The following is a 23,136-nucleotide window of genomic DNA, read 5'->3' as shown; positions in this document are numbered from 1 at the left end:
GTTTGCAGGTTGACCGACTGGGCATTTAGGTTCATGTTCCAGCTTAATAGATAACACAAGGGATTTTTATACACAACATCTCTTAAACCTGAACACAAAGGATCTCGATACCCACGGCACATCAAACCCTGAGATATTTCATGTTTTATCTGCTCAACTTCATTTCCTTTATTAATAAACATCCAGTCCTGCATTTCAGGCCTGCGACACATTCCAAAAAAAGTTGGAACAGTAAAGCATTTACCACTTTGTAATGTGTGCAGCATGTGGTTTTGCTTCATCTTGTTGAAAAATGCATGGACGTCCCTGGAAAAGACGACGACTTGAAGGCAGCACATGTTGCTGTAAGATCTCAGTGTACATTTCTGCATTAATGCTGCCATCACAGAAGTATAAATGACCTTCGCCAGAGGCACTGACACACCCCCATACCATGACAGACCCTGGCTTTTGGACTTGTTCCTGATAACAGTCTGGATGGTCCGGAGCACACGGCGTCCATTTTTTTCCAAAAAAGACCTGGAATGCTGATTCATCTGACCACAATACACGTTTTCACTGTGTGACGGTCCATCCTAGATGCCTCCGAGCCCAGAGAAGTTGACGCTGCTTCTGGACATGGTTAACATAAGGCTTTTTTTTTGCACAGTGAAGTTTTAAGTGGCATTTGTGCATGTAACTCTGTATTGTAGTGCTCGACAAAGGTTTGCCAAAGTAATCCCTCACCCATGTGGTTATATCAGCTATTGTTGAGGGACGGTTCTTGATGCAGTGCCGTCTGAGGGATTGAAGATCACAGGTGTTCAGGTTAAGCTTGCACCCTCGGTCTTTACGCACTGAAATTCCTCCCGATTCCCTGAATGGTTTAATGATATTATGCACTGTAGAGGAAGAAATATGCAAATCCCTTCCAATCTGTCTTCGAGGTACATTGTTGGAGATCCTCTGATCATCTTTGCTCATCAGAGACTCAGCCTTTCCTGGATGCTGCTTTTGCACCAAATCATGATTACAATCACCTGTTTGGAATCACATCATTATTTAGTTTTTTCACCTCATTACTAGCCCTAAATTGCCCCCGTCCCAACTTTTTTTGGAATGTGTTGCAGGCCTGAAATGCAGGAATGGATGTTTATTAACAAATGAAATTAAATAAAACATTTTCACACATCTACTTGCTCTGTAGGTCTAAGTCGATGTTATTTTATATTTACAAACAGGACACATTTGTTCATTTATGAACTTTTTATTGTATAAAACCAGTTTATCAAGTATAAAACACTTACTAAAACAGTGATGGTTTAATGCTTGTGTCTTCATTCATCCTTATAAATAATGATTTGAGGTTTCTTGTCCTGAGATCTGCTGTTTATAGTGCAAAACCAATTATAGAATGTCCAAAGGACCCCCCAAATGATATTTTGCAACTGACCATTGTTTACCTGATACAAAAGGAAGTGTGTTATTGCAATGTCAAGTTCCAATAAGTCGTACCAACCTTTATTATTAAATAATAATATCATTTTAGTCCTTCATCTAAAGAGCTTCATCATTTCCATCCAAAGTTTACCTGATAAGAATACCAAAAGTCCAGCCATCAGATGTTTCCAGGTTTCGAATCTCAAAGCGGTTTATTTTTTAGGGCTGTAGTGTCCAAGTGAGGATCCCTGGACGTAAGTCAGGATGGCGTTCTGGAGGAAACTGGCTCTCTGCGCCTCGTCGTCGCGCATGCGCTGGATCTCGGCCTCTCGCATGCGCAGCCGCTCCTGCAGAGACGAGATCTCGCTTTCTTTGTCCAGAAGCGCCTCTCGGTGGGAGGTACCGAGTGCTGTTTTACAGAGGAAGGTACACAATCAAATAATCAGATGATTTTAGTGTTGGACACTTGTAGCCTAGTGGTTAGAGTACTGGACTGTAAAGCCCCGCCCACAGAGAAACTTCATAAGTCTCCCAAGCATAAAGATAGTCCAATCAGGATGCTCTATTTGTCACTCTGTCTTACTACACCGATCAGCCATAACATTAAAACCACCTCCTTGATTCTACACTCTTTGTCCATTTTATCAGCACCACTTACCATATAAAGCACTTTGTAGTTCTACAATTACTGACTGTAGTCCATCTACATGTTTATTAACTTGCTTTCACTCTGTTCTTCAATGGTCAGAACCCCACAGGACCACCACAGAGCAGGTATTATTTAGGTCGTGGATCATTCTTAGCACTGCAGTGACACTGACATGGTGGTGGTGTGTTAGTGTGTGGTGTGCTGGTATGAGTGGATCATACCATGTCCACTCACTGTCCACTCTATTAGACACTCCTACCTTTTAGACCTTCAGCAGTGGTCACAGGACGCTGCCCATGGGGCGCTGTTGGCTGGATATTTTTGGTTGGTGGACTATTCACAGTCCAGCAGTGACAGTGAGGTGTTTAAAAACTCCAGCAGCATTGCTGTGACTTATCCAGTCATACCAGCAAAACACACACTAACACACCACCACCATGTCAGTGTCACTGCAGTGCTGGGAATGACCCACCACCTGCCTGCTACCTGCTCTGTAGTGGTCCTGGTGGCTAACAAAGTATGTAGAGAAACAGATGGACTACAGTCAGTAATTGTAGAACTACAAAGTGCTCCTATATGGTAAGTGGAGCTGATGAAATGGACAGTGAGTGTAGAAACAAGGAGGTGGTTTTAATGTTATGGCTAATCGGTGTATATGTGTGTCTTTAGCTCTTGCTCACTCGCTTGTGGGCGTCAGGGAGCCCATATGAAAATGCGGGAGGTGGGATGTCTGCAGGAGGTCCTGTGTAATGAAACAAACCCATCAACTTTAACCTGCAAGTTCGTACCTTTCATCTCTCTCTCCAGAGCGGCGATCTTCTCCTTCAGGCCGCTCTGCACGGTCCTCTCAGCCTGAAGGTGTCCGATCTGCTCCTGCAGCTCCACCCGGACCCGTGTCACCTCTGCCACCTTCTCCTGGTCTTTTCTTGCAAGCTCCTAGAAACAAGACCAGTACCACAGAATCACAATGGTGCACGTACAGACCTCATTACTTATTTGAGGAATCAGTGTAATATATTTGGAACAGGGCGGGTCAAGCCTCGCCACCAAGGCACCTGTGAGAACTTATAATGAACCCAACCGAGGTAGAACGATGCTGAGGGGCGATGGTAAAATAAGAAAGTGGCCAAAATATCAGAAACAGAGACAGTAACAAATGAGCATTCACAGCCCACAATGGAGAAAGTGGATAGAAAAGGGATAGCGCAGAAATAAAAATTGGTTGACAGATGGGCATGATTATAACCTATAAGCCACGTCCTGTGTTTGTCCAAACGCTCTGCTAATATACAGTAGGTGCTCCCTCCCAGGATTGCCATGGATCCTTCCGGGCCCAAAAAGGGATCCACCCTGCGGTGCCTCCATTCCTATAAGGCCTAAGGTAAGCACGCACCTAACATTAATATATTGGTACACTAATCAGCCATAACATTAAAACCACCTCCTTGTTTCTACACTCACTGTCCATTTTATCAGCTCCACTTACCATATAGAAGCACTTTGTAGTTCTACAATTACTGACAGTAGTCCATCTGTTTCTCTACATACTGTTTTAACCTGTTTTTACCCTGTTCTTCAATGGTCAGGACCCCCACAGGACCACCACAGAGCAGGTATTATCTGGGTGGTGGATCATTCTCAGTACTGCAGTGACAATGACATGGTGGTGGTGTGTTAGTGTGTGTTGTGCTGGTACGAGTGGATCACACACAGCAGTGCTGCTGGATTTTTTAAACACCTCACTGTCACTGCTGGACTGAGAATACTCCACCAAGCAAAATTATCCAGCCAACAGTGCCCCGTGGGCAGCGTCCTGTGACCACTGCTGAAGGTCTAGAAGGTGACCGACTCAAACAGCAGCAATAGATGAGCGATCGTCTCTGACTTTACATCTACAAGGTGGACCAACTAGGTAGGAGTGTCTAATAGAGTGGACAGTGAGTGGACACGGTGTTTAAAGATACCAGCACAACACACACTAACACACCACTGGCAGCATCATGCTGCAAGAGACTTCAGACTCAGATAAAAGGATTCAAACCTGTACAATGTGTTAGTATAACTAAGTTAGGCCCACCTGTTGTAGCTCATCTATTTTGCGACGCAGGACGTCCGTCTCGGCGCTCTGTTGGCCGATTCGGCTGTGCAGCTCGGCGATGGTCTGCTTCTGCTGCGTGCAGTGGGTCTGGGCCTCGTCCCGTGACTGGCGTGCGCTCCGTAGCTTATCCTCCATGCCGCTAAGATTCTGCTGCTGCACAGTTAAAGCAAATATAACAGCAATAACTACAACTGATCACATGTTTCATAGTTTAAGCTCGATCATATACATTCACAACCCCAAATCTGAAAAAAGTTGGGACATTTCATTTCAGAACAGGGTAGAGATGCTGGACTGGCTTGCCAGCGCACCCCAACAGAGGATTTTTTCAGTTTATCTCATGTTTCGGACATCAGGTCGCTGACACACAGAAGTGCCATTACAGTTAGTGTTTGCGCTAGGCCCTAAAAATAGCTGAGCGTCAAAAGCGCACTTGTTATTCAGAGCTCCGTACCTCCTCCAGACGCATCTGTACGCGTACTTTCCCCAGCTCCTCTTCCGCCTGAGCCCTCTCGGTCACCACCGTGGCCTTCGTTCGGCTCAGCTCCTGTGCAGACAGTAGGGATATGAAACGAATTAAACACACTTACTTAGCCGCTCAGGTGGCGCAGCGGTAAAAAGAAACGCGCTGCAACCAGGGCTGGATTCTGAGAAGCGTCGTATCGAATCCAGCCTTGCTTTACCGGTTCGAAGCCGAGTGGCTATATGAGCAACGATTGGCCGGTTGCTCATGTGGGGGGTGGGACAAAGAACCGGACGTGGGTCTCTCTCTTTTAGAATGCGATTGCGTTCTCCGCCGGCTGATTGGAGGCGCTTCCACAGAGATGGGAGAGGGTGCCCTTAGGGTGTGTCTCTCCGCATGCAACGCTAGGTGGCGCCAAACTCGCCAATGTGTGGGTGGCAAAGATGCATCTGGCTGCTGCTCGTGTTTCGGAGGGGATACGGGTTAGCTTCAATCACCTCCGTCAGGGCGGGGTTCGGCATAGACAGAGAGGAAGCGCGATGCTAATTGAACAATTGGATGCGCTAAAAGGGGAGAAAAAGGGGTAAACATTTTAAAATAAATAAATAAATAAACACACTTACTTAAAAAGCGTCTGGTCATGGCCGCTCATGTGGCGCAGCGGTAAAAACACGCGCTGGAACCAGAGCTGGGATCTCGAATACATCGTATCGAATCTCAGCTCTGTCTACCGGCTGAGGCCGAGCGGCCACACGTGAACAACGATTGGCCTGGTTGTTCAGATCTGGGCGGGACTAAGCCGGATGGGGTCTCTCTCCCATGACTGGTGCAATTATGACCTGCTGGCTGATTGATAGCGCCTGCACAGGAATGAGAACAGAGTGCTCCTCTCCGTACACAACGCTGATTTGTCGGCCATCCATAGCTATTTTTCTATTACTAATCACTACTGGGTGGCAAGGTGGACCAGCTGGTAGCATAGGTGCCACATAGGAACATAAGTACTCCGATTTTTACTTCCAGTCACTGTGCCTAGCGGCAGCTATTTTTCTGCTACAATCACTACTGGGTGGTAAGGTAGATGCTACATAGCAACATGGGTACTCAGTTAGATTTGACCTCCAGTCACTGTGGAAAGACTGAGATGAGATGCCACTGAGTTGGACTGGCATACGAAAATGATGCGAGTAAGTGGAGTGAACAAACTGGACAGCAAAGGACTGATGTGGTGCCGAGGGTGCGTCCCTGTCATACTTCTAGTGTTTAAATTAAAATAATAATTAAATAAACTTGTATGGGAATGCCCCCTAGTGGAGGATTTATGTTACATCTTGTACACCACAGTGGGACCAGATTGTACAGAGCAGAGCAGAGAGAGTAAGATGCCTGGATAAGAAATGTGAGTTGACCGTTTTGGCACTACTAGCATTTCTAGCTGGCTAACTGATAAAAACATACACGCTAGCACATTTTGAATCTCGGCTCTGCTGCCGGCAGGCTGGGCGCCTACACGGACAATGATTGGCTCGTTCATAGGGTGGATGCCAACGAGGATTCCTCATAACTGATGCAATAACGATCTCTGCTGGCTGATCAGAGATGAGGAATAATGGGGATCAGTGCGTGACTCTCCGTGCGGGTGACTGAGCCCCATACGAACGCCTCATGCAGGCGAAAAGATGCGGTCGGGTTCTGCACACATGTCAGAGGGGCGTGTGTTGGTCAGGAGTGGAAGTCAGCAACAGTATAGAGGAAGGGAAACACAATCAGGTAATTGGATATGACTAAACTGAAACTGACTTTGTGTTGTACGCCCAGGTAGCTGCCATCCGATTAATGAAATATACACCGATCAGACATAACATTCAAACCACCTCCTTGTTTCTACCATATAGAAGCACTTTGTAGTTCTACAATTACTGACTGTAGTCCATCTGTTTCTCTGCATGCTTTGTTAGCCCTCTTTCATGCTGTTCTTCAATGGTCAGGACTCTCCCAGGACCACTACAGAGCAGGTATTATTTAGGTGGATCATTCTCAGCACTGCAGTGACATTGACATGGTGGTGGTGTGTTAGTGTGTGTTGTGCTGGTATGAGTGGATCAGACACAGCAGCGCTGCTGGAGTTTTTAAACACCTCACTGTCAGTGCTGGACTGAGAATAGTCCACCAACCAAAAATATCCAGCCAACAGCGCCCCATGGGCAGCGTCCTGTGACCACTGATGAAGACGAGCGATCCAGCAATAGATGAGCGATCGTCTCTGACTTTACATCTACAAGGTGGACCAACTAGGTAGGAGTGTCTAATAGAGTGGACAGTGAGTGGACACGGTATTTAAAAACTCCAGCACACCACCACCATGTGATTGTCACTGCAGTGCTGTAAATGATCCACCACCTGAATAATACCGGCTCTGTTGTGGTCCTGTGGGGGTCCTGACCATTGAAGAACAGGGTGAAAACAGGCTAAAAGGGTATGCAGAGAAACAGATGGACTACAGTCAGTAATTGTATAACTACAAAGTGCTTCTATATGGTAAGTGGAGCTGATAAAATGGACAGTGAGTGTAGAAACAAGGAGGTGGTTTTAATGTTATGGCTGATCGGTGTATGTCCAATATTATTTATTAATAAATTGAAGTCTTGCCTCCTCAAGCTTGATCCGCTGGTTTTCAAGTTTGACAATGCGCTCCTGTAGAGCTCTCTCACTCTCCTCCAAGTGCTTGTTCACATGATCCACCTACACAAAAGAAAACCCCAAACTCTTAATACTAAAACGCTTTAGCATCAGAAATGAGTGTTAATTATTATTTACCTCTTTCTGCCGTAAGCTATCCATGTCTTCAAGAGCTTGTTTGGATCTTCTCTTCTCCAAGTCCAAGCGCTCTATTACATGAAGTAAAAAAACATCACAGTAGAAGCTAAAGCTGCACAGCAGGACTAGTTTGTGTGTATTTTGTGAGGTTGTGTGTGTGCATACAAATCCAAACCTTCGGTTTGGGCCAGACGTAGTTTTAACTCTGCAGTGGAGTTCGTGAGCTCCTGTTTCAGCTGGAAGATTTGCTCCTGTTGAGATCTGCAGCGCCGTTCAGACTCCTCAAGCTGTAGTACAGGGACACACATTGCACAGGGTCATGCAGTACGTCATTCTTAACAAACAGAAGCTACTCGATGTAGCATGTAAGACAAATACGTTATTTGTAGGGATGTAACGACGCACCACAAGACAGTTAAAAATCGATTCACATGTGTAACGATTCAAATCGGTTTACATGTATAATGAATCGATATACACTTTGAACAGCAGAGGGAACTGGCGCTGTTCACCTCGCCTGGTCGACGTCACTACAGGATTGCCAGGTTCGGAATTTTCAAGCCAAATTTATGTATGTGAGGATACTTTCTTTATTTGTATTATTTATTTATTTATTTATTTAATGTGGGATTTATTTTATTTCAGTTTTTACACAAAAAGGGAAATGTATAGCATTGTTTTGCATAGTTTGTACCTACCTCAGAAAATTAACATTAACATTAAAAATTAACATTAACATTAAAAATTAACATTAAAAAACATTATTTAGATAAATAAAAGATAGGCACAAATACATTATTTTATAGTATTTTTTTAAGCAGAAATAATAAAAGGAATCTTTTGTTTAAAAACTCGGGAAAAGATCATATTGTGACCCCAGTTTTGTGGATCGCATCGAATCATAGGTAGAAAAAAAGTGAAATTTCCCAAAGAGGGTTGAGTGCACCCTGCTATAGCGTTATAGATTGGGATCGAGATTGGGAATGCTGTTACACAATGTGAGACTATAGTCTATGAGCAGCACAGGGGCTCCACAGGGGACTTTTCTTGCTCCCTTCTTTTCACATTTTGCACCTACAATTTTAGTTACGCATCTCAGACAGGTCATCTACAAAAGTTCTCCAATGACACTGCTATTAGCAAGGAGAATGAGGAGGAAAACTTTCCAGAGTTTCCAAACTTTGCAGAGTTAACACCTACAAATACCTGGGTGTCCACCTGAGTAATAAGTTGGGATGGGAGGTGAATGTTGATAGGTGGTATAAGAAGATTCAAGCCAACTTTACTTCCTAGAGAGACTTAAGTCCTTTGGTGTGAGAGGCAAGCTGCTTTATCCTCATAGTGATGTGCTAGAAGCAGGAAAAATGGGCAACCAAATTGTGATGGCTAGACGACTGGGTCAGAGCATCTCCAAAACTGCAGCTCTTGTGAGGTGTTCCCGGTCTGCAGTGGTCAGTATCTATCAAAAGTGGTCCAAGAAAGGAACAGTGGTAAACCGGCGACAGGGTCATGGGCGGCCAAAGCTCACTGATGCACGTGGGGAGCGAAGGCTGGCCCGTGTGGTCAGAATACACAGATCATCACAGTTGCAGGGCTGTTTTGGCAGAAAAAGGGGGACCAACACAATATTAGGAAGGTGGTCATAATGTTATGCCTCATCGGTGTGTAAATGTGCATTCGTCCAGCAGTTCCCATCTACCCCACAGTAGACGCCTGTCTCACTCACCAAATCCCACTACACCCATATAAAGTCTACCATCCAGTTCCCGAAACACTGTACCTTGTTCTTCAGCTGGTGGTTCTTCTCAGACAGGCCGTTCACCTCCTTTAAAAGCTTTCCTTCCTGAAGAACATGCTCCTGAAAATCAAACCCTACAGTCAGCGATAACATCTATGGGATGTTTGAAAAATGAAATGCAATAAAATAAAAGAACCTGTGTTAATTCTCTGTAATATTTAGTGCACTAACAACGGGCTAGACAAGGGTTTGTTAAATCCTGGGTCTTAGGGTTGCGAACAGTAAAAAATGGGTCGCAGAGTAATATAATAATAATTAAATATTAAAAACTTGTACCTGAACGCCCCTTTGTGGAGGCATTGTTACATCTTGTATAGAGAGTTATATGCATTGTGTTGCCTGGGTCAAGTAAAATATCATGGACAAAACCCTGTTCTTGACCATGCAGACCATGGAATCATCAACCATTGACCACGAAATCGATTCAAGATGCTCAATCTTGCATAACAAATTCACCTGCAAAACTGCAACAGTTCCCAAACTGCTAAAAAGTCTCAATAATAATAAGATATGTGATAAAACACAGGGCTAAACACACCCCGTCCCAACATTTCTGACTGTGCTGCAGACATCAAATTCCAAATGAGTTAAACCTTGCTTGTGAAAACACAAAAAATCTTTTAGTGTTCTTCTGCATTTTGTATTTTGAAAAATGTCCCAACTTTTCTGGAAATTAGGTTTTATACACTATATGGCCACAAGTATTTGGACACCTGGCCACTAACTGGTTAGACATCTTATTCAAAAGCTAACAACAGCCACTCTTCTGTGAAGGCTTCTCACTAGAATTTGAAGCATGTCTGTGGGAATCTGTGCCCGTTCAGTCAAGAGGATTTCTAGGCCTGGGTACTGATGTTGGTCATCAAAATTGATGTTCCAGGTCATTCTCTGGAGTATTTCTTTATGTCTTTATATGCCTTGCATTGTGCACAGAGTGACTGAAACATGGCCTTTACTAAAGCACAAATTGATTTATTTCACCTGGCGTCCCAATACTGTCCATATAGTGTCTATCAGTGCCATGCCACACCTCGTGTTGTTTCTTCATCTCTCTGGAGTGCCTGTCTATAAGTTCAGTCTTGTCCACTTTGGCTTTAGTCAGAAGATCTCCCAGGTTATTAACCTTCTGGTCAGACAGAGCCAGAGCAGCTTCGATCATGTGTATCCTACAAAAACAGAAAGTAAAACCACAATTTGTATGAAGCTTTAATTTAACTCACACTCACATACAGACGGCATGAAATAAAATATCAGGTGACGTCTTTAGTCTGCGTACTTGGCTGTGAGGGAATTCACAGTAGATTTGCGTTCATCTAGAGCCTCCTGTAGTTGCCCCAGATGTATCGCTGAATTTCTGAAAGAACAAAACTGTAATATTTTATTTCTTATGACCTGCCATACTGGACACCTTATTTTAATAACTATGCTGACCATACGTCCACTTTTCCCCCCGGACACGTCCTGTTTTTCGGACGCTATACTGTGTGTTTGTGTTTTTGCATTGATTTAGATGGACAGACAGATAGATGGATAGATGAACAGACAAACAGATAGATGGACAGATGGACAAATAGATAGATAGACAGACAGACAGATATATAGATACACAGACAGATAAGATAGATAGATAGATAGATAGATAGATAGATAGATAGATAGATAGATAGATAGATAGATAGATAAATAAATAGACAGATAGATAGACAGACAGGTAGATAGATAGACAGACAGACAGATAGACAAACAGACAGACAGATAGATGGATGGATAGATAGACAGATAGATAGATCAACAGACAAATAAACAGACAGAAAAATAGACAGACAGGTAGACAGACAGACTGATTGACAGATAAATAGATAGACAAATAGACAGACAGACATATAGATAGATAGACAGGTAGACAGATAGACAGACAGACGGGTAGATAGAGAGATAGATAGACAGACATTGAAAGACAAACAGATAGATAGATAGACAGACAGATAAACAGGTAGACAGACAGATAGATAGACAGATACAGTGTATCACAAAAGTGAGTACACCCCTCACATTTCTGCAAATATTTTATTATATCTTTTCATGGGACAACACTATAGACATGAAACTTGGATATAACTTAGAGTAGTCAGTGTACAACTTGTATAGCAGTGTAGATTTACTGTCTTCTGAAAATAACTCAACACACAGCCATTAATGTCTAAATGGCTGGCAACATAAGTGAGTACACCCCACAGTGAACATGTCCAAATTGTGCCCAAAGTGTCAATATTTTGTTTGACCACCATTATTATCCAGCAATGCCTTAACCCTCCTGGGCATGGAATTCACCAGAGCTGCACAGGTTGCTACTGGAATCCTCTTCCACTCCTCCATGATGACATCACGGAGCTGGTGGATGTTAGACACCTTGAACTCCTCCACCTTCCACTTGAGGATGCGCCACAGGTGCTCAATTGTGTTTAGTCCATCACCTTTACATTCAGCTTCCTCAGCGAGGCAGTTGTCATCTTGGAGGTTGTGTTTGGGGTCGTTATCCTGTTGGAAAACTGCCATGAGGCCCAGTTTTCGAAGGGAGGGGATCATGCTCTGTTTCAGAATGTCACAGTACATGTTGGAATTCATGTTTCCCTCAATGAACTGCAGCTCCCCAGTGCCAGCAACACTCATGCAGCCCAAGACCATGATGCTACCACCACCATGCTTGACTGTAGGCAAGATACAGTTGTCTTGGTACTTCTCACCAGGGCGCCGCCACACATGCTGGACACCATCTGAGCCAAACAAGTTTATCTTGGTCTCGTCAGACCACAGGGCATTCCAGTAATCCATGTTCTTGGACTGCTTGTCTTCAGCAAACTGTTTGCGGGCTTTCTTGTGCGTCAGCTTCCTTCTGGGATGACGACCATGCAGACTGAGTTGATGCAGTGTGCGGCGTATGGTCTGAGCACTGACAGGCTGACCTCCCACGTCTTCAACCTCTGCAGCAATGCTGGCAGCACTCATGTGTCTATTTTTTAAAGCCAACCTCTGGATATGACGCCGAACACGAGGACTCAACTTCTTTGGTCGACCCTGGCGAAGCCTGTTCCGAGTGGAACCTGTCCTGGAAAACCGCTGTATGACCTTGGCCACCATGCTGTAGCTCAGTTTCAGGGTGTTAGCAATCTTCTTATAGCCCAGGCCATCTTTGTGGAGAGCAACAATTCTATTTCTCACATCCTCAGAGAGTTCTTTGCCATGAGGTGCCATGTTGAATATCCAGTGGCCAGTATGAGAGAATTGTACCCAAAACACCAAATTTAACAGCCCTGCTCCCCATTTACACCTGGGACCTTGACACATGACACCAGGGAGGGACAACGACACATTTGGGCACAATTTGGACATGTTCACTGTGGGGTGTACTCACTTATGTTGCCAGCTATTTAGACATTAATGGCTGTGTGTTGAGTTATTTTCAGAAGACAGTAAATCTACACTGCTATACAAGCTGTACACTGACTACTCTAAGTTATATCCAAGTTTCATGTCTATAGTGTTGTCCCATGAAAATATATAATGAAATATTTGCAGAAATGTGAGGGGTGTACTCACTTTTGTGATACACTGTATATAGACAGATAGATAAACAGACAGACAGACAGGTAGATAGATAGACAAACAGGTAGATAGAGAGATAGACAGACAGACAGATATATAGACAGACATATAGATAGCTAAACAGATAGATAGAAAAACAGACAGACAGATAGATAAATAGATAGACAGACAGACAGACAAGCAGACAGAAAGATTAAATTATAAGATTAAGTTAGAAACACTCCAAATAAATCAGCTGATACGATTGCGCAATACATCAAAGAAACGTTTAATAAGTTCAAATATTTAAACCTCTAACCCATACACATTACCATGGTGCCACCAATTACATGAAATTACCCGCCCCCCATCCCCGGTACCAAGTGTCTTTCACTTTTTTGAAAACCAAAATATGGTCACCCTATAATAACATGCCTAAATCTTTAAAAGGAAAACTGACCTGGTGCTTCTCCCCATATCATCCCTCTGCTTATCAATAGTCTCCATCATACTGAGAAACTGCACAAAATCAAAAGAGTATAAGTACGAGCATCATTTTTAGTTAGAAGCAAACGAATGTTTCATCTAGTGTCAGTACTGACCTGTCGACCCTTTTCTTTCTTGAGGTTCTGGATCTCCTTGCTGAGCACCTGAGTCCTGGTGTGGCTTTCTCGCAGGGTGGACTTTCTGTCTGCATTGTGGTCCATAGACTGCTCTAGGGTTAACAGAGTCGAATCAAAGTTTACAATCAGCAATACCAACAACATGTTTGTCCTAAGCTGAGGTCACACCATGTTTTAACCCAGGGGTGCCTGATACGTGAATCGCAATCGGCCAGTCGATCGCACAGTACACACTGGTAGATCACTTCTTATTCAAACAGGTCAACGTGATTTACATGAAATGTAGCCACTGTTTTTTTTTATTTGAGGTTTGTTACCAGAGCTACGCCTCAGCCCCACCTAAAAATACTGCGAATCTAGAAAGTTTTCATTCATCAGTAGCCACTTTGCGCCATTTTTGCATTTTTTTCTTTTGTAACATACACTGTTTGTGAAGATGAGTGCACAACCAAGCACAAAGAAACCAAAAACGGTTCGATTCGGCAAGAACACTGCAAAGATATTCAGATCTCATGTTACATAGGAAATTTTAAACCCTACAATCTGACATTCATATAAAGTCAAGGGCATATGCTGGACAATTTTGTAACCTGCTGGCTGAGGAAAAATATCCAAACATAAGAAAATGTGCTACATATTTAACAGCTCTTTAATAGTTTAATAGTTTTTATTAATTTATATTCTTTAATATGAGTTTAATAGTCGGGCAAACAAACCCCTAATGAATAAAGCTTAGAGCCATCCTATAAAATTATTTTTTTTATTTTATTAAACTGACAAACTGTCGAGAAGATTGAATTCCGAAACTGCATGTAAACTAGCAGAAAAGCTTATTTCTTATTTCTCTGTGGTCATATCCATTTCCCAAACCAAGTCAAGTGAATCTCAGGTTTCTGGTGTGACCATGGCTTTAAGATGTTTCTTTAACTACGCATCCTTGCTCGATTACGATTACAAAATTGTTGGTATGTGTCGTACCGATGGCTTTGAGGGTGTCGCTCGGAACGCTGTTGCCAGCCATTTCGAGCCGGAGGAGGGCGCGGTTCTGCTGCAGAGCATCCAGCAGGGAGCGGCCACCGAGCAGTCCGAAGTTATTCCAGCGCAGGTCTGTCACACACACCACACACAGTATAATAGATCAGCTGTGTCCAAACTTTATTTGTGTGGTCAGTCATTGCAGACTTGTGTTCGTCACTTTTTGAGTGCCCAACTGCAGCAAGCTGGCAATGGTGTGACCTTCTGATTACTACTCCAGTACCTTAACCATCAGGCTACAGCTTGCCCATCAGTGAATAATCCTATTGGGAACGTTTTTACACTTCATCATTAGAGCAACAGCAATTACAGTTTTCTTAGAAATTAAACATACCTACTTCCCTTTGAAATCAGTAAACATAGGTATTTTGCCATAGTGCCTGAAATCTTTCTCTGTAGTTGCCAGGTCTGACCAGAGGTTCAGGAACAATATTAACGTTCGAGTTATAAGAAAACGAGATGGGGAGTGTTAGCGACGCCTAGGTTGCGTCCGGAATCGCATACTTCCATGCTCAATAGTACGCGAAATGAGTACGCGAGAGCGGTTAGTATGTCCGAATACATATTATACACAAAGAGGTACGCGAGAAGTACCCGGATGACCTACTTATTGGGCAGCCATGTTTGAGTATGCAAGCGATGCACACTTGCGGTCCGTTAATGTATCCCATAATGCAACTGGAGCTGCGTAGGCGTTCGAAGCGGAATAAGAAACAAGAAAGATAGCGGTCCTCTGTTTACAAGTGTAAGCAAGATAGATAAAATAAAACATTTTAAAGACGAATTAATAACAAAAACACGATAAATATCCAAAAGTTTGGCGAGTGGGGTTTGTAACGAGTCTGTAACCATGGTGATATTACGTCATCACGTCCCACGTCATCACTTGACGTTGGAAAGATGGCGGATGTAGTGCGTAGCGGTGTTGTGTGCATACTGCACACTTCTGTACTGGAAGTATGTATTTTTTGACCTGCAGAGTAGTGCATACTTCCTCCAATCTAGTACATACTCTCTAAGTATGCGATTCTGGACGCAGCCCTAGTGTTCAAACTAGGAATTTCTTTTTGAATCTGCTTAAATTGGATCTCGCACAGCGACTTCAGACTCGACTCGGACTCATTTCAAATGACTCGACTCATGACTCGCAAAAAATGACTCGTGAACAACAAGAGTCCCTAACGTCAGCATGTGTTAACATTAGTTACATGTGACAATTATATATATATTATTATTATTATGATTGTAAATATTCTGCTCTCTAATAACGCTCCGGCCGTCTTAACCCGCAACACACACAACGGGTAAACGTTACAGCCAGCTTCCGGCGTAGTGACGAAGCGTCGCTCCCTACTCCCTACACAGTTTGAAGTTCACTTCATTTAAACATTTTCGTTACATTTGGATTGGAATCTCACTCCCTACATAGTGCACTTAATAGGAACAACCGGGGTGAATGGAACGCTCCATACAGACAGAATTGCCGCTAATGGTTGAAAGACTGAACCCGCTTTCTGAACCAATCAGACCTTCTGATTGTAATTTTTAGTAAGAAATGCTCTTTGTTATTTGCATTTATTCAGTTTGCATCACACACATGATGTGTCATGAAACGCTCGATCGGCTTTCTAACGAGTCCGTGTTTTACTTCACAACCGGGAAGAGTTTGGAGGTTTTTAATTATAAGCACATTTACAAAATAACGGATTATATTCCTAATGGGACACACGGTTATAAATGTAATAGCATCTGGAAGAACATAAGCTCAGGTAAGCAGTGGTTCTGATTTTTTTTGCTGTGTTTTGGATTTTGGCCGCTGTGCTGTGATTTATTGCGCGCTTTTGTTTTGCAATGAAAACAAAACGTATCAGTTTAAGCTTTTAACTGAAACCTTCTTATTACGGAAATAAAGGCACTAAGTAAAATGGACAGGGTTAAGGGCCTTGCTCAAGGACCCAACAGTGGATGCTTAGCAGAGCCTGGATTTGAACCGCCAATCTTCCGGTTCATAGCCCAAAGCTCTACCCACTAGGCTACCACTGTCCCAACTGTTCTGGGACAAGTATGAGACGTATGTTTTATATATAAGTATGTTTTGTGTATATTATATTGACTCGGACTCTAGCCTGAAGACTCGTGACTTGACTCGGACTCGTATTTTGGGACTTGTGAACATCTCCGCTCCCAACATTAAAGAGAACAGCAGCCCAGCAAGCGTATTTATCAAATCACCATTTCCTTCAACAGGGCGATCAATGCTTACCAAGTTCTTGTACAACGGAGTTCCTTTTAAGAGCTGAAGCAAGCTCTGCTGCTCCCTGGTGGTTGATCTGATTATTGCGCAGGTCCAGCTGTTTAAGGGAACTGTTTGAAGCAAGACCTTCACAGAATATGGAAAAGCCTTCTTCCCACATTCCTAGAGCATTCCACTCCAAGACAAGCCTGTAAACAAGAGAATGTGACAAATTAACAACTTTTAAGCTATAAATAACACATAGTACAAAATCTCATTCATGAGATGACAATTTCCTTCAGCTGAATGAAAGCAAGTCAGAGGTTATCATTTTTGGGGGTCCCTCATCACATCAATAGTATCTCCAATAACCTTGGTCACTTGTCTGCATGTCTACGTGTCAAAACATGTGTGAGAAATCTTGGTGTTATCTTTGACTCTGACCTCAGATCTGTGGTAAGGAATAGCTTCTTCCAGCTCAGAAATATTGCGAAGATGAAGCCTTTTCTCTGCTATTCTGACCTGGAAAAAGTTATTCATGCATTCATTTCTGCAAGAATTGACTACTGTAATTCTCTGTATATTGGGATTAGTCAGTCTCTGTTGCGGCGCTTACAGGTAGTCCAGAATGCAGCACCAAGGTTACTGACTAATACCAAAAAAAGAAACCATATTACACCCGTCCTTGCCTCACTACATTGGCCGCCTGTTCAGCACAGGATTCAATTTAAAGTGCTTTCATTTGTTTTTAAAGCGCTTAATGGTCAAGCCCCGGCTTATCTCGGTGGTATGCTTTCTCCCGCAACCGATCTTTAAGATCAGCCACTCAGAACTTGTTGACTGTTCCTAGGGCTCGTTTGAAGCTAAAAGGTGATCGTGCCTTTGCAGTTTATGCTCCGAGGCTATGGAACACTCTACCTCCTAATATTCGACAAGCACCTTCGGCCGCTGTTTTTAAATCACTCCTAAAAACATACCTTTATAAGCTGGCATTTGAACAGTGAGGAGCCGTGGTAATTTTAATTGTCTAGTCTATTTTTATCTGTTTTTATTTTCTCTCTTACTCTGTATTTTTACTTGGTTTTACTTTTTTTTTCTTATGTATGCTTGTTCGATGTACAGCACTTCGGTCAACGTAAGTTGTTTTAAGAGTGCTTTATAAATCAAATTTACTTACTTACTTACTTACTTTTTTATTCAACTGATTCAATGTTATGATTAATTATATTTTATTGAATATTTCATGCCGGGTGACCTAGTTCGAACCCAGTTCCTAGTTTGAACACTGGGTGTCGCTATAAACAAATCTAAAACGTTCCCATGTACTGTCCACATAATTCACGTTACATCTACAGTACATTTATGTACCTGAATTCTTGGACAGACGTCCAAAGCCTGATGGTGCACAATAAACTCTGAATGTGGGCAGTATCCGACTCGTCAGTCAAACTACACACAAACCTACTTGCTCAGTTAGGCCTGGTAATCAAAATCTTAGTTTACACAACACTGTCAAAGACGAGTTCATTAGATCGTTAAAGATAGGCACTGAAATGACAAGGAGGTGTCCATATTAGTAATCAAGCAGTCTGTGACCCGTTTAGTATTTCGGCAGCGTTGTATTTAATGGTCATGGTTGGTTGGGCTACACAAAGTATAGAATGCAGAATGGTCAATGTGTTTCTATGGTCATTGTCTGTGAGGTGTTTGGCATGTGTTCTCTGTTGCCACATTTTTTCTGGGTTCTTTGACTTAAACATGCAGAACGTAGATTGGCAACAGTAAATTTTCCCAAATGTCCATGCATTATTGCATTGTGCTGTTGTCAATATTAGTAATCAAGCAGTCTGTGACCCGTCATTGAATATTTTTTCTACATCTAGCCCCCAAAAAGAAGTCTGGACACCCCTGATTTAATGTCTCCATAAACTAACACAGAACTGAAAGGTGGTTTTACTACTGTACACTGAACTGTGCGTTCACCTTTGTAATGTCTTGTTCCTCACCAACAACTTCCCCAAAGCCTCCGCTCCTACTCCTCTTAAGTTGTTACCCTAATAAAAGAAAGACAAATAAGGGTTCACTCAACAGGCCAATGCTGCTGGCCCATACCAATCAATGATGCAAATGATGTCTACAGAAGTGTGTCCTCCCTGTAGTTATTTATAGCAGCAGCTGTACACATGTTTCTAATGAGTGCAGTAAAACTTAAGGCTAATCCATACCTTCAGATCCAGCACTTTTACCATGGTGTTAGAACACAGCCCATTTAGAAGAAGCTTTGTACCTGTAAATGAGATGAGAGAGGGTCAAAAAATGACTCGTTGGATCCAATTAGCACAAGATCTGCAACGTGAGCAGCCAAACTCAAAAAATTATGAGTGGGTAAATAAACGCTGCTTGTATTTTTAGCAATCCATATACTGGATACAAAAAGTGGACAAAATATCAGAAACAGCTAACCATATATTTGTGCATGTGACAGTCAGGGTTCTGTTAAAGGTTGGGCTGATGGTAGGTGTCATTACGGACAGACAGACAACTCTAAAACCAGTAAGCAAGGTGGGTTAACAGGCAGCTGTGGTGGATGATTGTGGATGATGAGTGGATCAGACACAGCAGCACTGATGGTCCACTTACTGTCCACTCCTATCTAGTCGGTCCACCTTGTAGATGTAAAGTCAGAGACGATCGCTCATCTATTGCTGCTGTTTGAGTCGGTCATCTTCTAGACCTTCATCGGTGGTCACAGGACGCTGCCCACAGGGAGCTGTTGGCTGAATATATATTTGGTTGGTGGACTATTCTCAGTCCAGCAGTGACAGTGAGGTGTTTAAAAAGTCCATCAGCGCTGCTGTGTCTGATCCACTCATATTAGCACAACACACACTAACACACCACCAACATCTAAATAATACCTGCTCTGTAGTGGTCCTGTGGGGGTCCTGACCATTGAAGAACAGCATGAAAGGGGGCTAACAAAGCATGCAGACGAACAGATGGACTACAGTCAGTAATTGTAGAACTACAAAGTGCTTCTATATGGTAAGTGGAGCTAAAAATTCTGTTGTGCTTTTTTAATGTTTTTGTCGCCTGACTTACAATACAAATACAACCACTGACATTAAATCTGCTTGTCTTGTGTGTTCTGCATTGTTATATGTTTATAGGCAACTCACCTTCCTCACTCAGCATGCAGTCGCTCAGTACGAGCTCAGTAAAAACCGTGTCCTTCTGCAGAGTCTTGCCAAGCATGGCGCAAGATTCCGTCATCAAATTCTGGCCGCTCAGGTCCAATCTGGTACCCCCGGACGCAGCCCGGACGTCCTGGAGCTGAGACAGGACCGGATCCTGGGGCTCCACGCCTGACTCCTTACACAGCCGCTGGTAGGTCCGCCTGAACTCCTCCATCTCTAGAGAGGGGCGAGCGTCTCGGTACTGTTGCCTTGATCACTTCACATGAATACAGAGCAGTTGAAAAACAAAGTCAAGTAGGATCATCAAGAAAATTTTGAAATTAGAAGCTGGATTGTGGATAATAATTTGTAATAGCAATTAATCTCATTTGACTACGGGGTTTGGTTCAATTGGTACCAGCATTACATACACACCTAGACCAGGGGTGCCCAATACATCGATCGCTGGTAGATCGCACCTCATTCAAACAGGTCAACGTGATTGACATGAAACGTAGCCGCTGTTTCTTACCATACAGTGGGGTCAAAAAGTATTTAGTCAGCCACTGATTGTGCAGGTTCTCCTACTTAGAAAGATGAGAGAGGTCTGTAATTTTCATCATAGGTACACTTCAACTATGGGAGACAAAATGAGAAAAAAAAATACAGGAAATCACATTGTAGGATTTTTAAAGAATTTATTTGTAAATTATGGTGGAAAATAAGTATTTGGTCAAAAACAAACAAGCAAGATTTCTGGCTCTCACAGACCTGTAACTTCTTCTTTAAGAAGCTCTTCTGTCCTCCACTCGTTACCTGTATTAATGGCACCTGTTTGACCTCGTTATCTGTATAAAAGACACCTGTCCACAGCCTCAAACAGTCAGACTCCAAACTCAACCATGGCCAAGACCAAAGAGCTGTCGAAGGACACCAGGAAGAAAATTGTAGACCTGCACCAGGCTGGGAAGAGTGAATCTACAATAGGCAAGCAGGTTGGTGTGAATAAATCAACTGTGGGAGCAATTGTAAGAAAATGGAAGACATACAAGACCATTGATAATCTCCCTTGGGGTCAAGATCTCATCCCGTGGGGTCAAAATGATCATGAGAACGGTGAGCAAAAATCCCAGAACTACACAGAGGGACCTGATGAATGACCTGCAGAGAGCTGGGACCAAAGTACAAAGGCTACCATCAGTAACACACTACGCCGAGAGGGACTCAAATCCTGCAGTGTCAGGCGTGTCCCCCTGCTTGAGCCAGTACATGTCCAGGCCCGTCTGAAGTTTGCCAGAGAGCATATGGATGATCCAGAAGAGGATTGGGAGAATATCATGTGGTCAGATGAAACCAAAATGGAACTTTTTGGTAAAAACTCAACTCGTCGTGTTTGGAGGAAGAAGAAGAACCCAAGAACACCATACCTACTGTGAAGCATGGGGGTGGAAACATCATGCTTTGGGGCTGTTTTTCTGCAAAGGGGACAGGACAACTGATCCGTGTTAAGGGAAGAATGAACGGGGCCATGTATCGTGAGATTTTAAGCCAAAACCTCCTTCCATCAGTGAGAGCATTGAAGATGGAACGTGGCTGGGTCTTCCAGCATGACAATGATCCCAAACACACCGCTCGGGCAACGAACGAGTGGCTCCGTAAAAAGCATTTCAAGGTCCTGGAGTGGCCTAGCCAGTCTCCAGACCTCAACCCCATAGAAAATTTGTGAAGTCCGTGTTGCCCAGCGACAGCCCCAAAACATCACTGCTCTAGAGGAGATCTGCATGGAGGAATGGGCCAAAATAGCAGCTACAGTGTGTGCAAACCTGGTGAAGACTTACAGGAAACGTTTGACCTCTGTCATTGCCAACAAAGGTTACGTTACAAAGTATTGAGTTGAACTTTTGTTATTGACCAAATACTTATTTTCCACCATAATTTACAAATAAATTCTTTAAAAATCCTACAATGTGATTTCCTGGATTTTTTTTCTCATTTTGTCTCTCATAGTTGAAGTGAACCTATGATGAAAATTACAGACCTCTCTCATCTTTCTAAGTAGGAGAACTTGCACAATCAGTGGCTGACTAAATACTTTTTGACCCCACTGTAGCTACGCCTCAGCCCGCCTAAAGCACCGCTCATCTACAAAGTTCTCATTCATCAGTAGCCAGTTTGCACCATTTTTGCATTTTTTCTTTCGTAACCTACACCGCTTGTAAAGATAAGTGCGCAACCAAGAACATAAAAACCAAAAACGGTTCGATTTGGGCGGGACGACTGCAAAGACGGCTGTTTCGTACATAAGTGGAAGGAGCTGATGGAGAAAATTCAGATCTCATGTTACATACAGATGTCAGGATTGCAGTGGGAACGGTTCCTTTTGGGAAACACTGGGTGGAAGGCAGGAATTCCGTGGACAGGGTGCCAATCCATCGCAGGGCTGCAGCCACCCGGATCTTAGTGGTGGTGGGCAGTTTGTGAAACCTGGACTAGAAACCTGGACCGGTTTAGCATGTTCTCCACGTGTCTTTGTGGTTTTTTTTTCCTCCCACCTCCTAAAACCATGCTCATAAGAATAATAGCTACTTTATACTGCCCCTAGGTGTAAGTGGGTGGTTTAATAGTAATATACTAACGTCCTGTCCTGGGTGCATTTCTAAATTCAGGCAAGGTTTCAGACACACCGCGACCCTGATCAGAATGAATGAATAAATAAATCAATGAACACTGTAATTTAATTTTTGTATTTATTACAGTGACAGGCTTTGTCTTCTTTTTAGAGAACCAAGTTGTTATTTTTGTTAAATTTATGGAGCTGAATATAAATAATATAATACATTTTAACTGTATGGAACACTGTTACTTCTATGTGATTTCCCGAACACCATTTTACCTTAGCTTTCAGAAATAATAAATGTAAGCGAACAAAAGTAGAGTTTATAGACATTCATCTTTACAATAAAGATGAATAAACATAAATAAAAAAATAAAAACTAAACCTCGCTATTGATAAATTCATTTGCTACTTGCAGCTAGCTTGCCAGTTCAAACGGTTACATGTAAACTTCTAGGCTAGCTACAAATTATGCACATTCTGGGAAGAAAAATAAAGCAAAAAAAGGTAAGTCGTATAAATAAAAATAATCTTACTGTGTATTATTAAATTACGCTTCCATATTCACCTCCATGCGTCTTTAAAATGTAATGTTTACACTCTGCCTGATGTCAGTTTTGACAGTTGAT

The 23,136-nt window shown here is 42.8% G+C and overlaps 1 protein-coding gene across 2 annotated transcripts; it reads right to left on the bottom strand.

Moving 5' to 3' along the window:
- Positions 1 to 1,604: 1,604 nt before the first annotated feature.
- On the bottom strand, positions 1,605 to 23,136 carry lrrc45 (leucine rich repeat containing 45). Of its 2 annotated transcripts, XM_063002799.1 has the most exons (18): positions 23,044 to 23,136; positions 19,897 to 20,170; positions 18,943 to 19,004; positions 18,701 to 18,771; positions 16,748 to 16,926; positions 14,428 to 14,556; positions 13,429 to 13,541; positions 13,287 to 13,345; positions 10,521 to 10,598; positions 10,275 to 10,410; positions 9,227 to 9,304; positions 7,622 to 7,733; positions 7,447 to 7,517; positions 7,279 to 7,371; positions 4,621 to 4,713; positions 4,146 to 4,319; positions 2,857 to 3,004; positions 1,605 to 1,828 (listed from the first exon to the last, which is right to left on the bottom strand). In XM_063002799.1, exons 2-18 carry the CDS (start codon positions 20,126 to 20,128, stop codon positions 1,632 to 1,634), a joined length of 2,025 nt encoding a protein of 674 aa, XP_062858869.1. In that variant the 5' UTR covers positions 20,129 to 20,170; positions 23,044 to 23,136; the 3' UTR covers positions 1,605 to 1,631. The 2 variants fall into 2 exon arrangements, with proteins under 2 accessions (XP_062858869.1, XP_062858870.1); XM_063002800.1 differs by lacking the exon at positions 14,428 to 14,556.

This window comes from Trichomycterus rosablanca, chromosome 10 (genome assembly GCF_030014385.1).
Source record: "Trichomycterus rosablanca isolate fTriRos1 chromosome 10, fTriRos1.hap1, whole genome shotgun sequence".
NCBI lineage: Eukaryota > Metazoa > Chordata > Actinopteri > Siluriformes > Trichomycteridae > Trichomycterus > Trichomycterus rosablanca.
Note: the sequence above shows the minus strand (reverse complement) of the source record. Positions and strands in the feature narration are given on the sequence as shown.

What these genes read in the sequence shown, in the direction of transcription:
- lrrc45 (XM_063002799.1), bottom strand. Translation starts at nt 20,128, where the DNA reads ATGGAGGAGTTCAGGCGGACCTACCAGCGGCTGTGTAAGGAGTCAGGC. An exon ending in AGAAAGAAAAGGGTCGACAG is followed by an intron (nt 13,346 to 13,428) that starts GTCAGTACTGAC and finishes GATTTTGTGCAG; the next exon opens with TTTCTCAGTATGATGGAGAC. An exon ending in AGCGGATCAAGCTTGAGGAG is followed by an intron (nt 4,714 to 7,278) that starts GCAAGACTTCAA and finishes CTGTCTGCACAG; the next exon opens with GAGCTGAGCCGAACGAAGGC.